The sequence below is a fragment of the Trichosurus vulpecula genome, chromosome 7, assembly GCF_011100635.1.
Source record: "Trichosurus vulpecula isolate mTriVul1 chromosome 7, mTriVul1.pri, whole genome shotgun sequence".
NCBI classification, from domain to species: Eukaryota; Metazoa; Chordata; class Mammalia; order Diprotodontia; family Phalangeridae; genus Trichosurus; species Trichosurus vulpecula.
In genome coordinates, this window is record NC_050579.1 from 130168218 (window position 1) to 130194122 (window position 25905).

A 25905-nucleotide genomic window follows, 5' to 3' on the forward strand; every position below is an offset into this window, starting at 1 on the left:
GTTATCTTTCTGAATAACTTCTTAAAATCCTTACAGAATGTTTCACATAAAATATCTGGTAAAGGCACTGGAGATAGACAGTAAGCTGGATCCAAAGTTGAATAAAAGGATGGGCTAAATCATATTTGAGAAATTGTTTAGAGCTTTAAATTATTCCATGTTATTACCTGCCACAAAATCCCATTCTTTTACCACATATATTATCTCAATGTCTCCAGCATAATTTGTGATCAGAGAAAGTGGAATGGTTATATAGGAAATTATTCAATCAACAAGCACTTATTGAATGTCTACTATGTGCTAGACACTGACCTAAGCCCTGTGAATGCAGAGAAAGGCAAAAACAATTCCTGTACTCAAGGAGGTTATATTCTAATCTTGAGGGAAAATGTGTAAATAAAGTTACATACGAAATACATGTCGGTGCATGGAAGGTAACCTTAAAACAGAAAGCTGAAGCAGCTGGGAGGACTGGGAAAGGCTTCCTACAGAAGGTGCTTAAGAAGAGTGTTGAAAGAAACCAGAGATTCCCAGAGGGGAAGATTAAGAGGAAGTGCATGCCAGGAATGGAGGATATCCAGTGCAACGGCACAGAAATGGGAGATGCCTGATGACGTGAAAGGAAGAGAAAGTAAAACAGTAAAGACAGATCATAGAATGCACAGAAAGGAGTCATATATAAGAACACTAAAAAGATATGAAGGAGGCCAAAGATAGGGCAAGAATATTCAGAAAATATTAAAAGAACTAGAGGAAGGCTATTAGAGCACTGAACAGATCTTCTACGCAGGATTTAAAAAAAATAAGACATGGATAAAAATGCCACAGAACGGGAAGACCTCTATAGGAGAAGGCTGTTTTGGTAGAGACATTGCCCACTCTAATTAGATGATGGATTCATCTGATTTCAGAAGTACTTTAGCACTCCACCTGACCCTCAAGCTATTATCCTACATCTTACTCATTCCTTAGCCTCTTCTAATCATTTCATTACTCAACAAAAAACTTCTCTCTGAAATTATCAAATCATTTAATATTTGCCAAGTCCAACAGTCTTTTCTCAGTTTTTTTCTTTCTTGACCTCTCTGTAGCATTTACGATAGCATAACACTGTTAACTAAGCCTTCCTCCTAAGAGTCTCTTCTTTAAGCGGTCACGACATTCCTCTTTCTCACTGTTTCTCTCTTCTACTTCACACCTCAGTCACCTCTGTTGGATTACTGCCTGTCCTAGGTTTCTCATTTTTTTTTAAAAAAATTATTTAATATTTTATTTTTTCCCAGTTACATGCAAAAACAATTCTCAACATTTGCTTTTAAAGCTTTGGGTTCCAAATTCTCTCCCTTCCTCCCTCCTCACCCCTACCCCCACCCTCCACATTGAGAAGGCTAGCAATTAGATATGGGTTAAATATGCGTAGGCATGCAAAACATATCCATAATAGTCATGTTGTGAAAGGAAATACAGACAAAAAACAACAAGAAAAAACTCAAGAAAAATTAAATAAAAATAATATGCTTTAATCTGTATTGAGACACCATCAGTTCTTTCTCTGGGAATGGACAGCAATTTTCATCATAAGGCCTTCAGAGTTGTCTTGGATTGTTGTATTACTGCGAATAGCTAAGTCATTCACAGCTGATCATCTTACAACATCGCTGTTACTTTGTACACAGTACATCATTTTACAACAGCCGATGCAAATTCTTTATTTTTCTCTTTTTGCCAGTTAAGTGACTTGACCAAGGTCACACAGCTAGTGTGTCAAGTGTCTGAGGTCGCATTTGAACTCAGGTCCTCCTGACTCCAGGGCCCATGCTCTACTCACTGTGCCACCTAGCTGCCCCAGCCCATGCAAATCTTTCCTGGTTTTTCTGAGAGCATGCTGCTTATCACTTCTTATATTACAATACAATTCCATCATAGTCACATATCACAACTTGTTCAGCCATTCCCCAAATGATGGGCATCCTCTTAATTTCTAATTCTTTGCCCCATCAAAAGAGCTGCTATTTGTACATATAAACCCTTTTCCTTTTTCGTCTCTTTTGAGATACAGACCTAGTAATGGTATCGCTAGGTCAAAAGGTATGCATGGTTTTATAGTCCTTTGCGCATAGTTCCAAACTGCTCTACAGAATGGGTGAATCAGGTCACAACTCCACCAACAATGCATTAAAGGGTCATTTTTCCCACATCTCCTCCAACATTTGTCATTTTCCTTTTCTGTCCTATTACAAATCTAATAGGTATGAGAGACAGTACCTCAGAATTGCTTCAATTTGCATTTCTCTAATCAATATTGAGTTGGAGTATCCTTTCATATGGCTACAGAGATTACTTCATCTGAAAACTGATCACATCTTTTGATCACTTATTAATTGGAGAATGGCTTATTTTTATATATTTGACTCAGTTCTCTGAGAAATGAGGCCTTCATCAAAAAATTTGCTTTAATTTTTTCCAGTTCCTATTGTTTACTGTATTTCCCTCAATTTTATTCCCCCCCACCCATTTATTCTATTTTTTTCTCTCCTTTCACCCTGCCCCTCCTCAACAGTGTTTTCCTTCTGACTACTCCCCCAATCTGCCCTCCCTTCTATCATACCCCCTTTCTCTTATCCTCTTCCCCTCCCACTTTACCTGTAGAGTTGAGTGTTAAAGCCTCTTTGAGCCAATTCTGATGAGGGTAAGGTTCGCTCTTTCCCTTCCTTACCTCCCCCCTCTGCCCCTCCACTGTAAAAGCTTCTTCTTGCCTCTTTTATGTGAGATAAATTACCCAATTCTACCTCTCCCTTTCCCCTAGTATATTCCTCTTCTACCCCTTAATTTTATTTTTACAATCTTTTCATATTCAAATCACACCTGCACTCCGTGTGTGTGTGTGTGTGTGTGTGTGTGTGTGTGTATTTCTTCTAACTACCCTAAGAATGAGAACAGTCTTATGAGTTCTATCATCTTCCCTTGTAGGAATGTTAATGGTTTAACCTTATTAAGTCCCTTGTGATTTCCGTTTCCTGGTTTCCTTTTTATACTTCTCTTGAGCCCTGTATTTGAAAGTCAAATTTTCTCATTAGCTCTGGTCTTTTGATCAAGAATGCTTTAAAGTCCTCCATCTCACGGAGTTTTTTTCCCCTCAAGGATCATACTGTTCTTCTGTGTAGGTGATTCTTGGTTGTAATCTTAGCTCCTTTGCCCCCCAGAATATCATATTCCAAGCCTTCTAGTCCTTTAATGTAGAAGCTGCTACATCTTGTTTTATCCTGACGTGGTTCCCCGATACTCGAATTGTTTCTTTCTGGCTGCTTGCAGTATTTTCTACTTGACCTGGGAGCTCTGGAATTTGGCTGTAATGTTCCTGGGACTTTCATTTTGGGGTCTCTTTTAGAAGGTCATCAGTTGATTCTTTCATTTTCTATCTTATCCTCTGGTTCTAGAATACTGGTGTAGCTTTCCTTGATAAAGCCCTTGAAAGAGGATATCTAGGCTTTCAGGTAGTCCAATAATTTTTAAATTCTCTCTCCTGGATTTATTCTCCAGGTCAATTGTTTTTTTCCAACAAGGTATTTCATACCGTGTTCTATTTTTTATTCTTTTGGCTTTGTTTTATTGTTTCTTGATTTCTCATGAAGTTATTAGCTTCCATTTGCTCCATTCTAATTTTTAAGGAATTATTTTCTTCAGTGAGCTTTTGGACCTCCTTTTCCATTTGGCCAGTTCTGGTTTTTAATGCATTCTTCTCCTCATTAGCTTTTTGGACCTCTTTTTACCGTTTGGGCTACTCTTTTTTTAAGGTGTTTTTTCTTTAGCATGTTTTTGTTTTTCTTTAACCAAGCTGATGAATCTTTTCTCATGGTTTTCTTGCATAACGCTTATTTGTCTTCCCAACTTTTCCTAATATTTTTCTTGAAGGCTTTGGATGTAGGAGATTTGACTCTGCTGTCTTCTTCTGAGTGTATATTTTTATCTTGTCACCATAGTAACTTTCTACAGCCTGAGGTTTTTCCCCCATTGTTTGCTCTTTTTCCCAGTCTATTATTTGACTTTTAACTTTTTTCTAAAGTAAGGCTCTGCTTCCAGTGTGGAGGGCACACTGTCCCAACCTTCAGAGGTTTTTGTGCAGCTGTGTTCAGAGATGCTTCTAGGGACGTATAAGTTTTCAGTTCTTCAAAGGTGGTATGATCTAAGGAGAGGTGTTTACTGCTCTCCTGACCTGTGCACAAGCACTTTTTTCTACCCGGGAACTGTGAGGAGGGTCCTGCTCCACTGTGGCAACAAACTCTGGTGTGCTAGTGCACTGCCACCCAGGACTGTGACCCAGATCTGAGTATGGGCAAAGCAAGAATCCTGCCTCAGTGCTAGCAAAAAGGCCCCTGTGGCCTACTGATCAGTTATTCAACCCCCCCCCCCCCCCACCATCTGTGGGCTAAGAGCTTGGGAAGCAGCCATTGCCACTGCTAATTCAGTCATTCCTAAGGCTTGCTCCTGGTTTGTTGTTGCCGGGACTGTGCTGGTGGGGCCTGTGTTTGACTGCGCTCCACACTCACCCAGGTGAGACCAACGCTTTCTTCTGACCTTCTAAGTTGTCTTTGACATCAATGGCTAAGAGGTCTGGAAACTGCCATGGCTGCCAGTGATTCAGTCACTCTGAACCCTGCTACTGGTTTGCTGGGGCGTGGCCAGCACCGGACTGCCCTCCTCTCTCAACCTGGTGCAACACACCTTTCCTGACTACCTTCCAAGCTGTCATGGGCTGGAAATTTGTTCCACTCTGTCTTTTTGTGGGTTCTGCTGCTCTAGAATTTGTTTTAGTGTCATTTTTAAAGGTATTTGGAGGGGTTTAGGGGAAAGCTCAGGTGAGTCCCTGCCTTTACTCTGCCATCTTGGCTCCACCTCGCTCTCATTTTTCTCTAAACTTTGTCTCTTAGCGATCATCTAAAGATAGATGCCTCCAACATCTAGAAATTCAACTGTAAGGGACAGCTAGGTGGCACAGTGAGTAGAGCACTGGCCCTGGAGTCAGGAGGACCTGAGTTCAAATCTAGCCTTCAACTTTTGACACACTTACTAGCTGTGTGACCTTGGGTAAGTCACTTAACCCCAATTGCCCTTCCTTCCCCCCTCCAAAAAAAAAAAACAAAGACCAAAAAAAGAAATTCAACTATAATGTCTTTTGAGCTGCAGCCCTGTATTATCAACTGCCTATTGACCATTTCCAAATGTATATTCCAAAGGCAACTCAAACTCAATATATCCAAGACATAACTCATTATTATTGCTATTAATGCGTAAACTGTTCTCCTAGTTCTATTTACTTTGCTTTGCATCAATTCATACAAATATTCCCAGGTGCTTTTTAAAACCGTTCCTTTCATCGTTTCTTCCTGAACAACATATTCCCTCCCACTCACATACCGTAAATTCTTCAGCCATTCTCCAATTTGTAGGCACCCCTCAGCTTCCAATTCTTTACCTCCACAAAAAGAAATGCTATAAATATTTTTGTACTTTAGTACTTTTCTTCTTTCTTTGATCTCTTTTAACTATAGTAGCAGTATCCTTAGGTCAACAGGTATGCACAGTTTAATAAATGGAAAGGCATAGTTCCAAATTGCTTTCCAGAATAACTGGTCCAGTTCACACCTCTACCAACAGGGCATTAAAGTGCCTTTTTCCCGCCAACCTCTCCTACATTTGTCATTTTCCTTTTTTGTCAGTTAACTCTGCCAATCTGGTGGGTGTAAGGTATTAGTTAAGTTGGCTTATTCGCATTTCTCTAGTTATTAGTAATTTAGAGCTTTTTAAAAAATACATTTATTTATAGTTTCAGTTTCTTCATCTGAAAAATGCTTCCACCCTTTATCATTTGTGAAATGGTGCTTCTTGTTATAATTTTGACTGTGTTCCCTATACAAATTAAAATAAGATCTTTATCAGATAAATTTGTTTCAAATTTTTTCCCCAATTTCCTACTTCTCTTCTAATTTTATCTGAATTGCTTTGTGTAAAATCTTTTTAAATTTTGTGCAACTGAGATTGTCAGCTTTATCATCCATGAACCTCTCTGTCTCGTTCTGTCAGGAACTCTTCTCTATAGATCCAATAGATAATATCTTCCTTGCTCCTCTAATTTGTAATGTCACATTTATGTAAAGTGATGTACCCATTTGGAGATTGTCTTGTTACACAGTATAAAATGTTGATCTATACCTAGTTTCTGCCAGACTACTTTCTACTTTTCCCAATAGGTTTTGTTTAACAGTAAGTTTTTGTTCCAATAGCTGGGATTTGGGATTCTATCAAACAGTAGGTTACTGGGTTTCTGTTCCACTGATCAAGCTGTATTTTTTTTTACCCAGTACCAAATTGTTTTGATGAAATTATAACTGTGCTATTGTTTGACATCTTGTATTACTAGGTTCTCTTTACTTCCCCCTTTTTCTATCAATTCCCTTGATATTCTTGACCTTTTTTTCTTCCAGATCAATTCCGTTTTATTCTTTTAGCTCTATAAAGTAAAACTTCGGTAATTTGATTGTTATCGCACTGAGTAATTATTTTTTTGTATTTTTGATAGCATTTTATTTTTCCCAACTATATGTTGACAATTTTTAGCATTCATTTTTACAAGATTTTGAGTTCCAAATATTTCTCCTTCCTTCCCTCCTCCTCTCCTCTTCTGAAAATGGCAAGCAATATGTTATAGGTTATATATGTACTATCATGTAAAGCATAAGCAGGTCAAAAAGAAAAGAACCAGGAAAAAAACAAAGAGAAAAGTATGCTTCTATCTGCATTCAGAATCTGTCAGTTCTTTATCTGGATGTGGATAGCATTTTCCTTCCTCAGTCCTTTGAAATTGTCTTGGATCACTGTGTTGTTGAGAAGAGCTAAGTCATTCTTAGTTGATCATTACAGTGTTGCTGATCCTATGTGCAATGTTTTTCTGGTTCTGCTCATTTCATTTTGCATCAGTTCATACAAGTCTTTCCAGGCTTTTCTGAAATCTGCCTATTCATCATTTCTTATTGCACAATAGTATTCCATTATATTCATGTACCATAACTTGTTCAGCCATTCCCTGATTGGTGTCCCCTCAATTTCCAATATTTTGCCACCATGAAAAAGGCTGCTAAAATATTTTTGTACATGTCAGTCTTTTTCTCTTTTTTTTTTAACCTCATTGGGACATAGATCTAGCAGTGGTATTGCTAGATCAAAGGGGATGTAGTTTGGTTGCCCTTTGGGCATGGTTCCAAATTGCTCTCTGAAATGGTTGGATCAGTTCACAACTCCACCAACAGTGCAACCGTCTACCAATTTTCCCACATCCTCTCCAACATTTATCATTTTCCTTTTTTGTCATATTAGCCAATCTGATAGAGTCATTTTAATTCATATTTAATTCATATTTCTCTTATCAGTAGTGATTTAGAGCAATTCTTCATATGACTATAGATAGCTTTGATTTCTTCACCATTTATCAATTGGGGAATGGCCTGTATTCTTATAAATTCAGTTCTTTATATATATGAACAATGTAGCCTTTATCATAAACACTTGCTGTAAAAATTATTTCCCAACTTTCTGCTTTTCTTCTAATCTTGGTTGCACTGGTATTGTTTGTGCAAAAGCTTTTAAATTTAATATAATCAAAATTATCTATTTTACATTTTGTAATGCTACCTCTTGTTTGGTCATGAATTCTTCCCTTCTCCATGGATGAGACAGGTAGACTATTTCTTGCTCTTCTCATTTGCTTGTGGTGTCACCCTTTATGTCTAAATCATTTATCCATTTTGACTTTTATCTTGGTATATGGTGTGAGATGTTGGTATATACTTAGTTTATATGCCCTATTGTTTTCCAATGTTCCCAACAGTTTTTGCCAAATAGTGAGTTCTCATCTCAGAGGCTGGTATATTTGGGTTTATGAAACACTAGGCTGCTAGAGTCATTTGCTACTGTTATGTGACTAATCTATTCCACTGATCCACCACTATTTCTTAGCCAATTCCAGATAATTTTGATGATTTGAGTAAGTAATTAAGGTAGTGTCATCATTTTTATTATACTGTGTCACACAAGGAATTCGATAGGATCCCTTCCTCCTCTTTTATCAAACAACTTATGTAGTCTTAGAATTAATTATCCTTCAAATGTGTGGTGGAGTTTCCTTGTAAATCCATCTGGTACTGGAGTTTTCTTAACTTGGGACCTCACTTGGGAGCTTGTTCAATTTCTTCTAAGATAGAGTTATTATTTTATTTTCTGCTGTGTTGTTCTGGGAGATTTATAGAATTTTCATAAATACTCACCCCCTTCAGTTAAGATTATGTTTCATTAATTTGTTGTTAGGTGAAATAACTACTAATAATTTTTTAACTTCTCTATTATTGCTTGCAAATTAACCTTTTTATTTTTGATTCTGATTATTTGGTTTCATCTTCATTTTTTCAATCAAGTTAGCTTATGTCTTATTTTTTAAAAATTAGCTCCTGGTTTTACTTACTAATTCAATGATTGTTTTTATTTTACTATCCATTTTCTTAATCTTTCCTTTGGTTTTAAGGATTTGGGGGGGGGTTAATTAGAAGTTTTAATTTTGTTGGTTTTCTAATTTGTTTTTAGCTGTACGCCCAATTCATTGATCTGCTCTTTCTTTTTTACAGATGAAAGAATTTAGAAGAATAAATACCCCCCACGCCCACCCCAAATGCTGCTTTGACTGCAACATGTTCTGTACACTCACTGTTGTCTTCATAGTTAGTAAAATTTGTTACTTGGTTTATATGCATTTTAGCACAATTGTTAATGCATTATCTCTGGTACCTTTCTGAAAAATGTATTTTTCTGTTAATCTCCTAATTAAAAATTAGTTCTGTTTTTGCCAGGGTTTGTCTTGAGATCATGATTGCTATCTCTGCTTTTTTTTTTTAGGTGAAACATAATATTCTGTTCCAGTCCCCCATCTTAACTTTGTGTACATCTTTCTGTTTCAAGTGTGTTTTTGGTAAAAACAACTAATTGTTGGATTCTAGTTTCTAATCCAATCTCTCTTCTTCTGTTTTATGTTCATCACATTCACAGTTATGACTGCTAATTGTGTATTTCCCTCCATCTTATTCTTATATTTTCCTTCACTTTTTCTTGCCCCTTCTTTAAGAGTTTGTTTTGCTTCGGACTAATCTTTTTCTTAATCTAGCTTCTCCTCCTCCTTTCCCTTCATCTCTTTCACTCGCTTCCCTGTTGGGTGAAATTTATTTCTGTAACCAATTTATGCGTGTGTGCGTGTGCCCGCGCGCGCGTGCACGCGCATGTGTGTGTGTGTGTGTGTGTGTGTGTGTGTGTGTGAGAGAGTGAGAGTGAGAGAGAGAGAGAGAGAGAATTTGTTTTCTTCCCTCCTTCTGGCTATGTATGTCATTTATGTTAAACAAATTTCTCAATATTTCCTCTCTCTTACCCTCCTCCTTTCTATTCTTCTTTTAAGATACTTACAATATTACAGAATCATTTCCAGGCCTTCTGTCTAATTAGACTCTTACTAGGACCCCTGAAGGGATAGAATGCTTCAAAGTCCTCTATTTTATTAAGGATCCATTTTTCCCCCTATAGCATTATACGGTTTTGCTGGGCAATTTTTCTTAGTGATAAGGCTAGATTTTTTGCCTTCTGAAACATATTCCAAGCTAGTGCTCTCATGTTCTCTCTCTCTCTCTCTCTGGCTGTTCAATCTTGTGTGATCTTGACTATGGCTCCTTGGTACTTAAATTCATTTTTTTCTGGCTGCTTGAAGCATTTTTTTTCTTTGACCTTGGAGCTCTGAATTTTGGCCATATTATTCCTGGGCAGTTGCATTTTGGGTTTCTCTCAGGATATGACCAATGGATTCCTTTATTTCTACTTTGCTACATTTTAAGTTTTAATTATTTCCTTAAATCTGCTGTCTCGGTTGTTTTAGTGCTCATGGCTTTGTTGTAAGACAATGATTCTTAAATTATCTCTCCTTGATATCTTTTCCAGGTCAGTTGTTTCTGTTACAATTTCTTCTATCTTATCAGTCTTTTGACATTTTTCCAATATTTCTTATTGCCTCACGGAGTCATTAGCATCTATTGGGTGGCTTCTAATTTTCAAGAAATTAATTTCTTGCAATGAGTATGTGTACTCCTTGTTCCAAACTGTTAATTCTCTTTTCATTTCTTTATTTGATAGCTCTCACTTCTTTTCTTATTTTTTCTTTTTAATCCTTTTTAAAAATTCATGCTTCAACTCTCCCAAAACTTCTGTTTGGACTTACAACCAAGCTGCATTTTTCCTAGAAGCTTTACTTGGAGAACTTTTTGAGTCATTTTTTTTTTTCTGAGTTGATCATATGAACTTCTTTGTTTCCGTAATAGTTCTTTGAGATTCTTGTTTTTAATCTGGTCATTCTTCCATCCTACTTGTTTTTGGACTTTATGTTAAGATTGGGCTCTGTTCATTCCTGGGAGAAATATCTGGGCTGAGCTTCTGTCTTCTTGTGTTTTACTGCTTTTATAAGTCAGGTTAGGAACCTACAAGCTTTCAGTGCTTTCCAAAGTGATGTGATCTGGGGCAGAGTGTACTCAGGGTCTTCTTCACTTGAGCTCAACAAGTTCCTAACCCAGGTTGGAATCTGTTCACTTTCCCCTAGTTGGAAATTTCAGTAGCATTATGGCTGGACTCAGCCACAGTTGGCCCACTGGAAGGCTCTGCAAGTTTGAAACAGGTGAACTGCAGGCTCCCCTTTGGTATGGAATTCCTACCTGATTATTCTACTATAAACTTCGGCCTGGGCCTGAAGACTAGAATTGAGTCCCTGATCTGCTCCTAGGATCAGAGACACATACCCACAATTTGCTTCCGAACCCGTTTCTCTAAGGACAAAACTAGGAAATATAATCACAATCGCTCTGTTGTACCACCACGAGAAACAAATCCCCTCCTCAATTATGCCCAGGATCTAGAACTCAGAATGCGGGAATGTGAGACAGAGCTGCCAAATGGCACTAGTTCCTGTATCCTTGGTTAGTTGGGTCCCCTGTGACCTCTTCTTGTCCCAGTGCTTCCTACTCCAATATCCAAACTTAGCTCTCTTTCAGTCCCTGGGTACTAAAAGTGGGATACTCCTAGGCAGACCTCATCTCCAGCATCAGCCAATATGTTTTCTTAATCCTACCTGGGCTAGAAAAATGACTCACTGACTTTGTTTTGGATTTCCCAATCAGAATTCAGTCTTGCATCTTTTCTAAATGTTCATAGAGTAGGTATGGTACAGATGCCAAACTGTACTTCTTGCTGTTACTCCACCAGCTCGATTCCTCTGAGCTAGGAAAGTCATTTAACCTCTTTGCACTCTATGCAGCTCTTTTAAGATTTCTAGATAAAGTGCCAACTTTCATTGATATAAGGAGTTTCCTCACTCAAGAGTTCCTATCATCTGCATAGAATACTAATTTTTAAAAAGACAACAAATCTATATTAAAATAATATTAATGATTAAAAGTCTTGAGGTCATTCTGAATATATTGACTCATCATTATATGATAAAAACATAACACTGCCTCTATTTCTTCTCATGTAAAATGAGAGGCCTGCCTGAATTGAATGATTTACATTGTTAGACTCTTACATTAATTACCCTGTAAAATTCTGTTTTTAATAAAGTATCAGTTTGCTTATCATTTTTTCTTTCATATAAACATAAAATAAAAATAAATTGCCATTCATTTGAGCTTTCTGGTTGTCCTCATAAATGAAAGCTTAATGTATATGTATATAGGCACATGAATATACATGTATATATATATAATTTATAAATATACACACAACACATTCATGTGTTATATATGTACATGTCTCTACACACATACATATATATATATACACACATGTATACAAACTCACACACAACTATTAAAGCTTAAACTTGTACTACGACTTTTGAGATACCCAAAATATATGTTTGGATGTGTTAAGAATATATATAAAATGTTGTAGTCTAAAGACAACAGTACTTCAACACATATGGCTTCATGAGGACAATTAAAGCACAACCGCTGTAATTGGCCTTTGCTAACATATCAAAATCCTTTGGTGACTCACCATAAAGCATGGTGTGATTTCAAATTCCTCAGAGTACAAAGGTTCTTTCATCAATATTGGAAACCCTCTTTGAGGGAATATTTTCAAGGAATGGATGGAATTCTGGATGTTGTAAGCAGCCTTTGAATGATTTAAAAGAACAATGAATGACTAACAAGAAATATTTTTGAGTTCAGAGACCTTTTAATAAAAGAAGACCTAAGCCTGGTATTTTCTTCTTTTAGGCTATGTTCTTGGGAAGTACACATGGAGTATACTTGAGTATGGACATAAGTTTCTTAAGGGAAAACCAAGATTTTTTCTAGATGTTTTCTCAAAAGAAAAAGGCAATAAACCTTAAGTAAAATACGAATGGTTCAAGAATGAGACAAAATATGTTAAGCATGGGAGGCAGATAGGTGAAAGAGGTAACAGAAATGATTTTATGTACATAGAAGAGTACATATAAGAACAATCAATCAGGATATCAGAATGCTGACCATAGAAGGAACCTCAGAGGTCAACTTCTCCAGCTTTCTCATGTGATGGATAAAAACCCCTAGGGTTTAGACAGGCAAAATAATTTGCTGAAGAGTGGACAGACTGTTGGTAGCAGAGTCAAGAATCAAATCCAAGTCTTTTGACAAATCTAGTGCATGCTCTACCCAACATAGTTGCATCCCAGTTATCTCTTCTTCATCTTCTTCCTTTCCTTTAAAATTCTACGGCCTGAGGTTTCTCAAAAGGCTGCAATTACTTCTAAGAGATATATAAAAGAGGAACTAGCTAATGATGGCCAAGCCCTGTTACATGTTTGGTAAGTCCACTTCTGGAAGATCTCAATGATGTGGAATGGAGTGACCCAGCTCTCCACTTCAGAACTTAAGCAGCTATTCTAAGACTACAGCTTGTCAAGTTATGTTGTGGAGAAGAAATACCTCTGGATTGGCTGCTTACCCACTAATCAGCCAAATCAATCTTCTCCTCCCTAGCTACATTCAAATAAGGAAAATAACTGCTATGGATATTTGGGTGGGGAAGGAGCTTCCAGCCCTCTTACCCAGAGCTGCCATTAGGTCAGTGAGTATATGACTTCCTGCATTCAAGCCTTAACCCAAGATGGGACCACTTTCTGTTCGTGTCTTCTTTCCTTTGGGACAATACCTTATGAGATCTTGAAAAGTCAGGAGTCTATACCAGAGTTTCAAAGCAGGAAATACTCCAGTACAGCTCCCAGAAGCAACCTAGAGGAGCCGGCACCGAGTAAGACAAGACACTACAATCTGCAGCAAGGAAGCAACTCATCCATCCAGGGGCTGTATCACACTCTGAAATGAATGTGGTAGGGTGAATGTTCTGTAGCAGCCACTTGAAGTAAGGACCTCTTCCCAAGGACCAATATATATAGAAGGTAGCGTATGCTCTTACATACAGTTCAAGGGGATGTTTTTGTACATCCATCCTTGTTTTCATGGCCCACAGAAATGAAATCAGAGTTCCAAGATGCATTGACATGATTAATGTCATGGTGCTTTTCAATGACTTAAAAGACAACAACAGGGAAAACTGAAATAACATTTGAGTGCTTTCTAGTGATTAGGGTGGGGGCAGAATTGAAATGGAAATAATGACTCTATGATCTGTAATTAGTATTTTCATAAGGTCATAGTTCTAGAATTAGAAAATACCTCAGAGGTTATCTATCTAGTCCAATCTCTCTCATTTTATACATGGACAAACATGAAGCTCAGAGACATTAATGCATTTGCTGAAAAGCACAGAGACAGTTAGTAGCATATATAAACACCAGTCTTCTTGACTCCAAATGCAACACTCTTTCCACACGATCACATATTTCAGAATATTCATATGCAGTGAGTACCGGCAAGGCTTTCAGTCTTTGGGCCATATCAGAGAAAGGAACTGAATGGTAACATGGCATGCAACTGCCAGAGATGGTATACAACTCCTGATTCCCCCTCCCTGACACTTTGTCAAAAAGATAAAAAGGTAAAGGACAAGAATAGCATCTGAATCAGTACCAAAAACTGGCATGCCAGATCCACACTATTCATTTACCCATTCACTCACATATATGCATGGATGTATATTCATGTATGTATACTCATGCCCCTAAAAATAGGTGAGGTCCCAGTCCTTAGGCCTTGCTTAATGGAAAGAGCCCTCCTTACTCTTATCCCCCAAATCAAAGCATACAAAGGTACTATTGGACTGGTTTCTGATGACATAATATATCATAATGAAGAGTTCTTTAATTTGCTCCTAAGCTAGAAACTGAGTTGCTCCTCTTCCCAAGCAGATTTCAAGTAAGGAGAATTGGTGTCAGCCCCTAGGCAGGTGAGGAGCAGAGGTCTCTGTCTCCCACTCAGCCATAATATTTATGAACATATAGTGCCTATGTTTCTCTTTTATCTTTCCTGGTTGTAGGTGAATGAATATTCTAAGATGGGACGATTGAGGCAAACAGCGAGACGAGGAAATTAAAATCATCTAGGGTCCCACCAAAAACCAGCCCAGAATCAGTGGCAGCAGTATCTGAGCCTTCATCTGAGAAGCCAGCACTGCCAGTGAGTGACCTGGTTGAAAAACGACTGACATGTCGATGAAGACATCACATCCTACAAGAAGCTAAACCCAGTTCAGGAAGGAAGTGATTCACCCATCATCCACCTAACCCCTTGTTAAGGACCCTATGAAGGGACTCCTAGGGTCAGGAATTACCCTGCAGCTGCACAACTGTGAGTAGGAAGTATAGGTTTAGGTAGTCGAAGGCACAGTAAGAGACGGAAAGATAAAGGATTATGATAAAATAATGGACTCTAAGGTCTTGAACACAAAGAACAACAAGGTAGTTAGAACAACTGGGATATTCAGGAAGGTCTCACAGAGGAGGTGGTACCTCAGCTGAGGCTTGAAGGAAAGAAAGGCCTTAAAAAGGTGAAAATGAGGTGGGAAGGAATGACAAGAACGGAAAATGTACTGTGTAAATGAAAAGAGAGAAAAAATGGAATACCTAGCTGAGTAAAGAATTAAGAAAGAAGGAAAGAAAGCATGTCTAGGAAGACGGTACAGTTAACAGGGTCAAAGCTACAAGTAGGTCAAGGAGGACAAGGACTAAGAAAAGGCCACCAGAATTAGCATTAGGGAGACCAACAGTAACCTGTAAGAGAATAGATTAAGTAGAGTATAGGATCAGAAAACATACTAAAAGCAGTTTTCTTCTGTTGAGTTGTACATACATTTGACTTATCATTGCATAAACGTTCCAGAAGAAATTTCTTGAGGAAAGAAATTGTATTTTATTCATTTGTAGCCTCCACCATCTAATACAGTACTACCCTGTTTATAGTAAGCATTTGATAAATGTCTGTTGAATGACTGAATATGAATATGAATGCAAAGGAAAATGACAGCCTAGTCAAGCTCAGTGAGGCTCATTACCAATACGTTGACTACTAATTAAGGCATTCTCCAAACCCATAAAACAAAGAAAAATGCGAAATGGAAACTCATATAAATAGCACTTGAAGGTTTACAAAGCACTCTTATAACAACCCTGAGCTAAGTCGTTCAAATATTATCAGCCCCACTCTATGGCTGAATATTTTGAAGTTCTTGAGAAGCTCAATGGCTCCTGGTCATATAACTTAACAATGGATTTGAACTGATGTCTTCTGACTTTCCATTATATTGCACTGACCCACAAAACGGCCCCACCTCCTCTGTGGATCCCTACTCTGTAGCAATGGTGGCAATGTGGTAAAAGGGTGGTAAGAATTATACAATTTTTAGAGCACCTATAAACACAAAGTTAATCATCAGCACACTGAAAGATCTTTGTCCAAAAACCACTATGTGACCTAAGGAACCACAGTAACATTGACATTCTCACTATAAATGGAAGTCAAAGCCAAATACAAGGAAGGGTAGCACACAGGTTCTCCATGGAGAGTCAAGTAGGTTTTTAATTTTGTCCCCAAGGTCAACAAGAAACATCATTTCACAGAACACCTGGTCATGTGACCCTCCTGTGTTAATGAGGAACACAAAAGAAAAAAGCACCACAATGATAACGGATATGGGTCAACATCTGCTGCAGAGAATAATGAGGCAAATGAAGTCGAGGAAGAACCTGAATTAGAGATTATACTGAAAAATAACACACTTCAATAGATCTGAGATTTAGGATCATAGCTTAAGAGCTGTAAGGGACCTTCAGGTCTAGTCCAAACTTTTTATTTTTCAGGTAAGAAAACTGGCCCAGTGAGGTTAGAGGATGTAGTCATTCTTTCTACTAGTTTAGATTACAACCCACCCATACCCCTTGTCCTGTGCAGTTGTTAGATTCAGTCAAGGTGCTGTGAAGTCTTCCTTTGCATCTTTTTGGTATATAGTGGATGTCAGAGGGGCGCTCAGGCTGTCTATCTGTTATCCCTCAGTCTTTTCACAGGACAGACAACTCATTTTCCAATCACCTATTTCCTCAACAATCTTTCTTTTGTCACTTTTCACACATAGGTCATCCCTGAAAACATGCTGCAAACATTCCTGAGCATACCATGAATCTTGCCATTGTACTCTGGATCACCCACAACTCTTTTAAGAGATTGTGAAGCTGCAAGATTAAAAACTTTTACAGTATTGATGAAAGAACATTTGGGTTAAAAATATGGTTCCCTAAATGAGAATTATTAAAAGCCCTGCACAAGTTCACTCCAGTCAATTTGCTTCTCCTATTAACTTTTAGGCCCATCTCAATGTCCCTCTGCAATGATTATCTTAAATATGTATGCTGATATACCCAATGAACAGTTCATCCAACTGCGTGTTGTAACCTGGACAACAATCATTTTCATCTGTTCATTTTTTCCTACATGGACCTTATTTCCTTTAAAAAGACATGGATCTTAATAAAAATCTGAAGGACTCCCTATAATCAGCATATCTTCATTTGTAAAAAGGAGCTCTTCTATCTACAGTAAATCTCCATTTTATTCAGACTTCACACAGGATATGCTCCATGACAATGGTGAACATTTTTCGCTAGCATTTATATCTTTGTTTTATGTGTCCTTTACTGGTAACAATTAGAAAATCACTGAACAAAGTTCATCAAGAAATCTTTTATGACCTAAAAATATGTATTGCGATGGCCAGGCCTAGCTTAGACAAGTCTCACAATTCACGTTTGAGACTGGAATGAGATAAGGCACTCACAGAATTTAACAGTTCTCCTAAAAGAACTTTACTCCAATATAAAATGAAAGAGATATTCACAAGTATATTGTATATGTATTGGTCTACAGTTTAGACCAGGGGTGGGGAACCTGAAGCCTCCAGGCCACATGTGGCCCTCTAGGCCCTCAAGTGCAGCTCTTTGAATCCAAACTTCACAGAACAAATCCCCTCAATAAAAGGGATTTGTTCTGTAAAACTTGGATTGAGGCAAAAGGCCACACACCCAAGGACCTAGAGGGCCACAAGTGGCCTCTAGGCCGCAGGTTCCCCTCTCCTGGTCTAGACCAATCAATTCAGAGAGTTTCCTTGTGTTTTGGCGAAAAAAAAACAGCCTGAGCTATTCTCCAACTGAAAAATGACAAAGGGATACGAACAGTCAGTTTTCAGAGAAATCAATCAAAGCTATCAGTCATCTGAAAAGTTGCTCTAAATAAATAATGCAAATTAAAACAACTCCAAGGTACCACTGGCTAAGATGACAGAAAAGGAAAATGACAAATGCTAGAGGGGATGTGGGAGAATAAATCTACTCACTACTGGTATATCTGCGAATTGGTCTAACCATTCTGGAAAGCAATATGGAACTATGACCCAAAAGCTATTAACCTGTGCATACCCTTTGACTCAGGAATATAACTACTAGGTCTACTACAACCCCCCCAAAAAAGGAAAAGGACACATATGTACAAAAATATTTACAACAGTTCTTTTTGTAGTGGCAAAGAATTGGAAACGGAAAGCATGTCCATCAAATGGGGAATGGCTAAATAAGTTATGGTATATGAATGTGATAAAATACTATTGTGTTACAAGAAATGATGAAGGGGATTTTTTTAAACTTATATGAACTGATGCAAAATGAAGTAAGAAGAACCAGGAGAACAATTAACACAGTAGCAGGAATATTATAAGGATAATTAATTGTGGAAGACTTAATAACTGATCAGCACAAAGACCCACTACAATTCCAAAGGACTGATAATGAAAAATGCTATCTGTCTCCAGATAGAGAACTGATGGACTCAAGAGTACAGAATGAAATATATTTTATTTCTCTTCCTTTCTTTTTCTTCCGTTCCCTCCCAAACATGGGTAATGTGGAAGTTGGTTTTGTATGACTTCTTATTTGTAAAAGGTTTTATATTTCTTGACTTCTCAAAGAATGGGGAAAGGGATAGGAGGAGAGAGAGAACTCGAAACTGAAAATAAAACTGAATTAAAAAAAAAGAAAATAAAAACTAGGTAAGCTTAGATGACATTAACAGAGACCCCATGCTGGAGCAAAACCATTAAGGCTACATTTGCCTCAGCCAAATCAAATGCTGATTTGTAAACAATAAAACATAGCAATAGTTTATATTGTCTATACCTTTCAGAAAAATGTGTGAAAACGTGGTCTACTACAGAAAATAATCTACAAAAGCTCATTCTTTTTTTAATCCTTCCATTAAAAACAGCATTAATATGTATGTAGCTTAGTCTCATAAAGATTTTACAAAGATGAAAAAGTATGTATTTGTTAGTAGTTACTAATGTTCTCTCCACAATGGGGACTAAAATGTTAAGATCTGAAAATGGTGCTTTCACTGTTACTGAAAATAAGATCACTACAGAAGTACTGACAGACATTCCATTTTCTATGTGTTGTTTTTTTAGTTTCATCTATAAATACTCTTGGGATACAGTGGCTTAGTTACATCTGAAGTCTAATGCTGTTTTATAATGTAAATCAAGAAATAATTTTATATAATCCCCCTTATATAGTTTTCTGAATATTCTAAACCAGAGTTCCCTTTCCCATTTCACTTTGCTTGGAAAGGAGGTCAAGGGCTTGCTAGATGAGTTAGTTTCTGGACTTAGCCTCCTCATAAAAGTACTTGCTTTTTATCAGTTAAGCATTTACAAAATACTAATAAGCAAGGCCAGTATCTTTTCCTTTGTTCATTTCCTATTTGGAAGGTTTACAGGTTTGTTTGAATAGGTCAGGCTGAAACTATTATAACCATTTGCAGTTAATGTTTAACCCTCTACTTTGATGTTAATTTTGTCCTGTGCCTCAACTCATTGACAGCCTGACAACATACAGAAAGCTAATTTTGATATGGTTCTCACATCAAATACCAGTTACTTCCTGTCCAAATATAGGCAAATAGAAAAGATAGCTATAATATATATGTACAAGGTTTCTCAGTAGTTTTCACCTTTCTTTTTTTTTCTCAAACATAAGCCATATTTTCCAACATAGTTTTCACCATCTCTTCTCCCCAATGAAGTCACAGAGTACTAACGTATATGTTTAACTTTATGATAAGTATAGCAAGATAAAAAATATAGTGTTCCATGAATTATATTTATTATTGCGTCGGAACATAAAACCAATTATGCCAAAGCCTTTGTTTGCCTTTCCAAGGAGAGCTATAAACAAGCCAAATTTCCATTTAACAGCCATCTTTCTTTTTTTGTTGTTTGTCTGCTATTTTATTTTCCCCCAGTTACATGTAAAAACAATTTTTAACATTCATTTTTAAAATTTTTAGTTCTAATTTCTTTCCCTTCCTCCCCCTCCATCCCCTTCCCCATAGAGAAGGCAAGCAATTCCATACAGCGTATACATGTGTAGTCATGCAAAACATTCCCATATTACTCATGTTGTGAAAGAAAACACAGACCAAAAAAAAACCTCAAGAAAAATAAAGTTAAAAAAGTATGCTTCATCTGTATTTAGACACCATCGGTTCTTCTTTCCCTGGGGATGGACAGCATTTTCATCGTAAGTCCTTCAAAGCTGTACTGGACCACTATATTGCTGAGAGTGGCTAAGTCATTCACAGCTGATTATCATACTGTTGTTACTTTGTAGACAGTGTATTTTACTTTGCATAAGCTCATGTAAGTCTTTACAAGTTTTTCTGAGAGCATCCTGCTCATCATTTCTTATAGCACAACAGTATTCCATCACAAATCACATGGTACAATTTGTTCAGCCATTTCCCAACTGATAAGCATTCCCTCAATTTCCTATATATATATGTTATATATAGGTCCTTTTCCTTTTTGTTTTAACAACTCTTTTTGGATACAGATCTAATAGTGGTATTGCTAGGTCAAAGGGTGTGCATGATTTTACAGCCCTTTGTGCACAGTTCCAAACTGCTCTAAAGAACAGCTGAATCACTTCACAACTCCACCAGCAGTGTATTACTGTCTCATTTTCCCACATCCCCTCTAACATCAGTCATTTTCCTTTCCTGCCCAATTAGCCAATCTAATAAGTATGATGTAGTACCTGAAAATTGTTTTAATTTGCATTTCTCCAATCAATAGTGATTTAGAACATTTTTTCATATGGTTATAGATAGCTTTGATGACTTCATGTGAAAACAATACATATCTTTTGATAGTTTATTAATTGAGGAATGGCTTCTATTTTTATATGACTCAGTTCTCTATATATTTGAGAAATGAGGCCTTTATTGAAGAAACTTGCTTCAAAAATTTTTCAGTTATGATTACTAAATGTATTTCCGTCCATTCTATTTCCTCCACCCCCATTTATTCTATTCTTTCTCTCCTTTCACCTTGCCCCTCCCTCAACAGTGTTTTGCTTCTGACTATTCCCTCCCCAATTTGCCCTCCCTTCAACCACATCCCCCCTTTCTCTTATACCCTTTTCCTCCTACTTTCCTGTAGGGTAAGATAAAATTTCTATGCCCAGTTGAGAGTGTATGCTATTCCCTCTTTGAGCAAATTCTGATAAGAGTAAGATTTATTCACTCTCCCTTCCCCACTTCCCCTCCACTGTATAAGCTTTTTCTTGCCTCTTTTATGTGAGATAATTTACCCTATTCTACTTATCCCTTTCCCTTTCTCCCAGTGCATTCCTCTTTCCCATTCCTTAATTTTATTTTTTAGATATCATCCCTTCATATTCCACTCACACCTGTGTCCTCTGTCTATATATACTCCTTCTAATTGCCCTAATAAGAAAATTCTTATATGTTACAAGTATCTTCTTCCCATATAGAAATGGAAACAGTTTAACTTTCTTAGATCCTTTATGATTTCCCTTTCCTGTTTACCTTTTTATGCTTCTCTTGAGTCTTGTATAGGAGAGTCGAATTTTCTATTCAGCTCTGGTCTTATCAAGACTGCTTGAAAGTCATCTATTTCATTAAATATCCATTTTTTTTCTCCTGAAGGATTTTACTCAATTTTGCTGGATAAGTGATTTTTGGTTGTAATCCTAGCTCTTTTGCCATGCAGAATATCATATTCCAAGCCATCCAATCCTTTAATGTAGAAGCTGCTAAATCTTATGCTATCCTGACTGTGGCTCCACAATACTGGAACTGTTTCTTTCTGGCAGCTAATGATATTTTCTCCTTGACTTGGGAGCTCTGGAATTTGGCTATAATATTCCCAAGAGTTTTCATTTTGGGGTCTCTTTCAGGAGGTGATCAGTGGATTCTTTCAATTTCTATTTTACCCTCTGGTTCTAGACTATTGGGGCAATTATCCTTGATAATTCCTTGAAAGATGACATCTAGGCTCTTTTTCTGATCATGGCTTTCACGTAGTCCAATAGTTTTTAAAGTATCTCTCCTGGATCTATTAACAGCCATCTTTCTATTTAACTTATTTTGTCTTAAGGTCTCATTTTCTGCAAGAATGTCAATACTAACGTGCTTCAGTTCTTCCAGTAACATGTCAATTTGTTAATCATTAAACAAGAATCTCACATTTAGAATAACTTCATCTAAGTTAATATTTATAGACAGCCTAAAACTTATGCCATACTTCCCTACTGACCTTTTCTATGATCACCTTGGAAATGGAAGAGAACCAGACAAAACTGGGAGCCTTTTTAGATCTATGTTTCATGAGCTGCAATGGCCAAAGAACTCATGTGCTTGGAATACAACTACTAGTGAAGAATTTTTCTATGCTCAGTTACATTGGTTTTTGGACAGAACACTGAGTCATAAGACCATACTCATCAACTTTTCTGGCATGGTAAAAGCTGCCCAGACTTAGGCTTATCTGATCTAGCCTTCAGAAACTTTCACATCACAATGAGAGATCAGAGCAGGACTTTGCAGATTCTCCTAAAGGTGCTCATATGTCTCTAAGGCATAGGTTAAGACACATCACTAACTTGCCATCTGCAGTTCCTTGTCGCCTTCAGAATAATATACATACTTCTCAGCCTAGCATTCAAGACCCTCTACACTCTGAATGCTAACTACCTTTCCAGTATTATTCCATAATATTTCCCCTTATATACTTCAAATTAATTGATAGTCTATTAAAATAATGAAATCCTAAGAAAAGTGTCAGAGATATTTCTAATCCCCATTTCTCAGGTTGTTTTTTACCTGCTATTTCAAGAAGTGTAGCTACATGATCACCTTCTGCCAACTTCACAAATCCAACCTGATTTCCAAAATTACCAATTCCTTGAAATGGTAAATTTAAATCTCTTCCTTGTAGTATTTCTTCTATTAGTGCTTTTGTCTCCAAAAGAGCACCTATACTTCTGTTAAGAGAAGAAAAAATATAAAAGTCAGATAAAGAAAAGTTCTAATTTATAGAGACTGAAATAAAACCTGGAATGATTCATTAAAATACCTACCAAATATTTTCATCTCAGAATCATTTCTAAAAATCAAACTGTTCCACATAATAAGCTCATATTGCAACATGAGCTTTACGAGTAGGCATTAAAGTTAAAGCCAATATAAAATGAAAAATTCAAGTACAGTAAAAGTAAGTTTAATTTCTGATATTTTCATTTTTGTTGAAGAAATTATAAGTGTATTACTTGTAACAACTATTTCATTATTCGAGACTTCAGAAACTTGTCAAAACGAAGTATCAGAAAAAATTAGTGACTACATATTTATATTATGTACCTAAAACATTAAAAGCTATAACTTATATCTGACTTATGACTAATATAATGGACTCTATCACCATTAAATTGCTACAAAATACTAAATTAAATAAAACATGTCCCCCATAAAATGGAACAATAGAAAAAGCACTGTATTTCTACACCTGAGTCCAAATCCTAGTTTTGCCACATGCAACCTTGACTTTGGGCAAAATCCTTAACTTTTATGGGTCTTGATTTATTCATCTGTAAAAGGGGAAAAGGTAAATTAAGTGATCTCTTACATCCTTCACAGCTTTCAACCCAATATTCTAATGGTCTAAAGAGAAATACTGCTTCTATTAATTACACTTTACAACATGGATGTCAAATGCATGTCAGAGAATACCAGTATTAAAAAGGAAGCTTTGCCCTATTTCATTTTCCCTATTAAAAAAATATTTAATAGAGGCCAACTAATTTTACCTTCTACACTTTTAGCTCTTCAGTGTTTCTGGTAGTAGGAATAAGTTATTTTCAATATTAAATAAAATTACTGTATATGCCTTACTTATTATAAGTATCTTATTCTTAGAATGGATTTTTAAAAAAAGTATCACTAGGGGGCAGGCATTATCCAGTAAAAAAATAGTTACTGCCTTTCAAGACTTTACATCCCTGTTCAAGAAGACCATATTATTTTACATTTCTTTGATTGAGTTATTTGTGTAGTTCTATGTCAAGTATGTGAGAAAGAGCAATCAGTGGTAACTTTAATCAATGGGTGTTTTATTCTTCCTACTTACTGACCCAAGCCAGCATTGATTCTGGAATAATTATTAAGTGTTGAAAATGCACTTTAAGTTAGAGGATATACGGAATCAATCTAATTATTTTAGAGTCACATTCATGTGTTCAGAATGACTTTGTAAGTGGAAAATTTTCTTATTTTATTTAAAACATCTTCCAAATCCAATCCTTTTGAACTACATCTTTACTACATTTTAGCCAGTGGACTAAAACTTTTACTGAGTCAATATTTGTTAAAATATGCATAGGTCTTCCTGATGACTATATGTGATATATAAGGAAATGTAATAACATGGTAATTCTGGTAAACTTAGTAAGAAGTTATTTTAAAGGGCTTGATGGTTCCTATCTTATGAGAAAATCGTTGTTAGGCACAAGTAAAAATAGGAAAAGCAAGACCCTACCTATTAAGTAGATAATCTGCACTCATATCAGCTTTTCCTTAGTTCATCTATATTTGGAATTGAGAATGTTTTGCTATACCTTTAATTGATTTGTTATTTAATGACCATTTAAAAATGTCCTTACGTTTTAAATTCATTTTAAAGAAAAAAATAATGGCTGTACATTCCAAAGTGAAAGTACTACAAAATTTTAAAATGGGATATCAGGACTAGAATAAAGACTCAAATTATAATGGTTCAGTGAAGCATATATTTGTAAATAACTAATCAAATCTATGCCGAAGCTACTCAAAATAAATCAGTGATGAGTGCATAGGACATAGGTTTAAATCCTACATATGCCATTGACAAAGTATCTTACTGTAAGTAAATCACTTTACATTTAGGGGGACATAATTCTCTCATCTATAAAATTATTCAATTCTATTAGTTGGCTTCTAAATTTGCACTCAGATTTAAAAATATTATTTGATTCTTTCAGTATTTCTCATCATATTCTCTTACCCAGAGTGAAGCTACATTAAAATAAATATGTGTCTTTCTACTGTCATAACAAAATCAACAATAATAAAGCCAGTCAATAAACAGCCATTTATTTAAGACCTACTGTGTTCCAAGCACTGTGTTAAGCACTGGGGGTACAAAGTAATGCAAAAGATAGTCTCTACTCTTAAGGAATAAAGCAAAAATCATGAAATCAACTACGTACAAACAAGATATATAAAGGATAAACTGGAGATGACTTTGGAAGAAAGGCTCTAAGTTTAAGGAAGCCTGAGAAATGCTTCTTGTAGAAAGTAAGATTTTTTGGTGGGACTTGGGGTGGTAATCAGGGAGCTAAAAGGCAGAGGGGAGGAGGTAAAACACTACATATATAGATGACAGAGTCAGAAGGTGAGAAGTATAATGTGAGGAGACCACTGTCACTGGATTACAGGATAGGTAAGGGTGAGTACGGTATAAGACTGGAAAGGTAGGAAGGGCCAGACTTAATGACCTTTAAAAGCAAACAGAGGATTTTACTATTGATCCTGGAAGTGATGCAGAATCACCGGAATTATTGAATAGGGGGATGACATGGTCAGACCTGTGCTTCAGGAAGGCCATTTAGACTACTGAGGACAGGATGGATGGACTGGAGTGGGGAAGGACTTGAGGCAGGGAGACCAACCAGTAGTCTATTGCAGTAGTCTAGTCATAAGGTGATGAGAGCCTGCACACGGGTGGTGGCAGTATCAGAAGATATTAGAGGAGGGGGAGGAATATACAAGAGATGTTATGTTGATAGGACTTGGCAACAGACTAGATACAGGGGATGGAATAAACTCAGGATGAAGTTCACCTAGATGAAGGTGAGGTTGGGTGACTGAGAGGATGAGGATGGTGGTACCCTCCACAGTAATAGGAAAGTTAGGAAAGGACAGTTTGGGATGCTAACTTTAATGTCTATGGGAT

At 36.7% G+C, this 25905-nt stretch overlaps 1 protein-coding gene across 1 annotated transcript in view; it reads right to left on the bottom strand.

The window, feature by feature from the left end:
* Positions 1–25905, bottom strand: part of AKAP7 (A-kinase anchoring protein 7) — a 171137-nt gene that overhangs the window by 100381 nt on the left and 44851 nt on the right. Inside the window, exon 4 of the mRNA XM_036768250.1 lies at positions 22740–22900. Within this exon, the coding sequence (XP_036624145.1) occupies positions 22740–22900 (161 nt within the window). The remainder of the gene's footprint in view (positions 1–22739; positions 22901–25905) is intronic.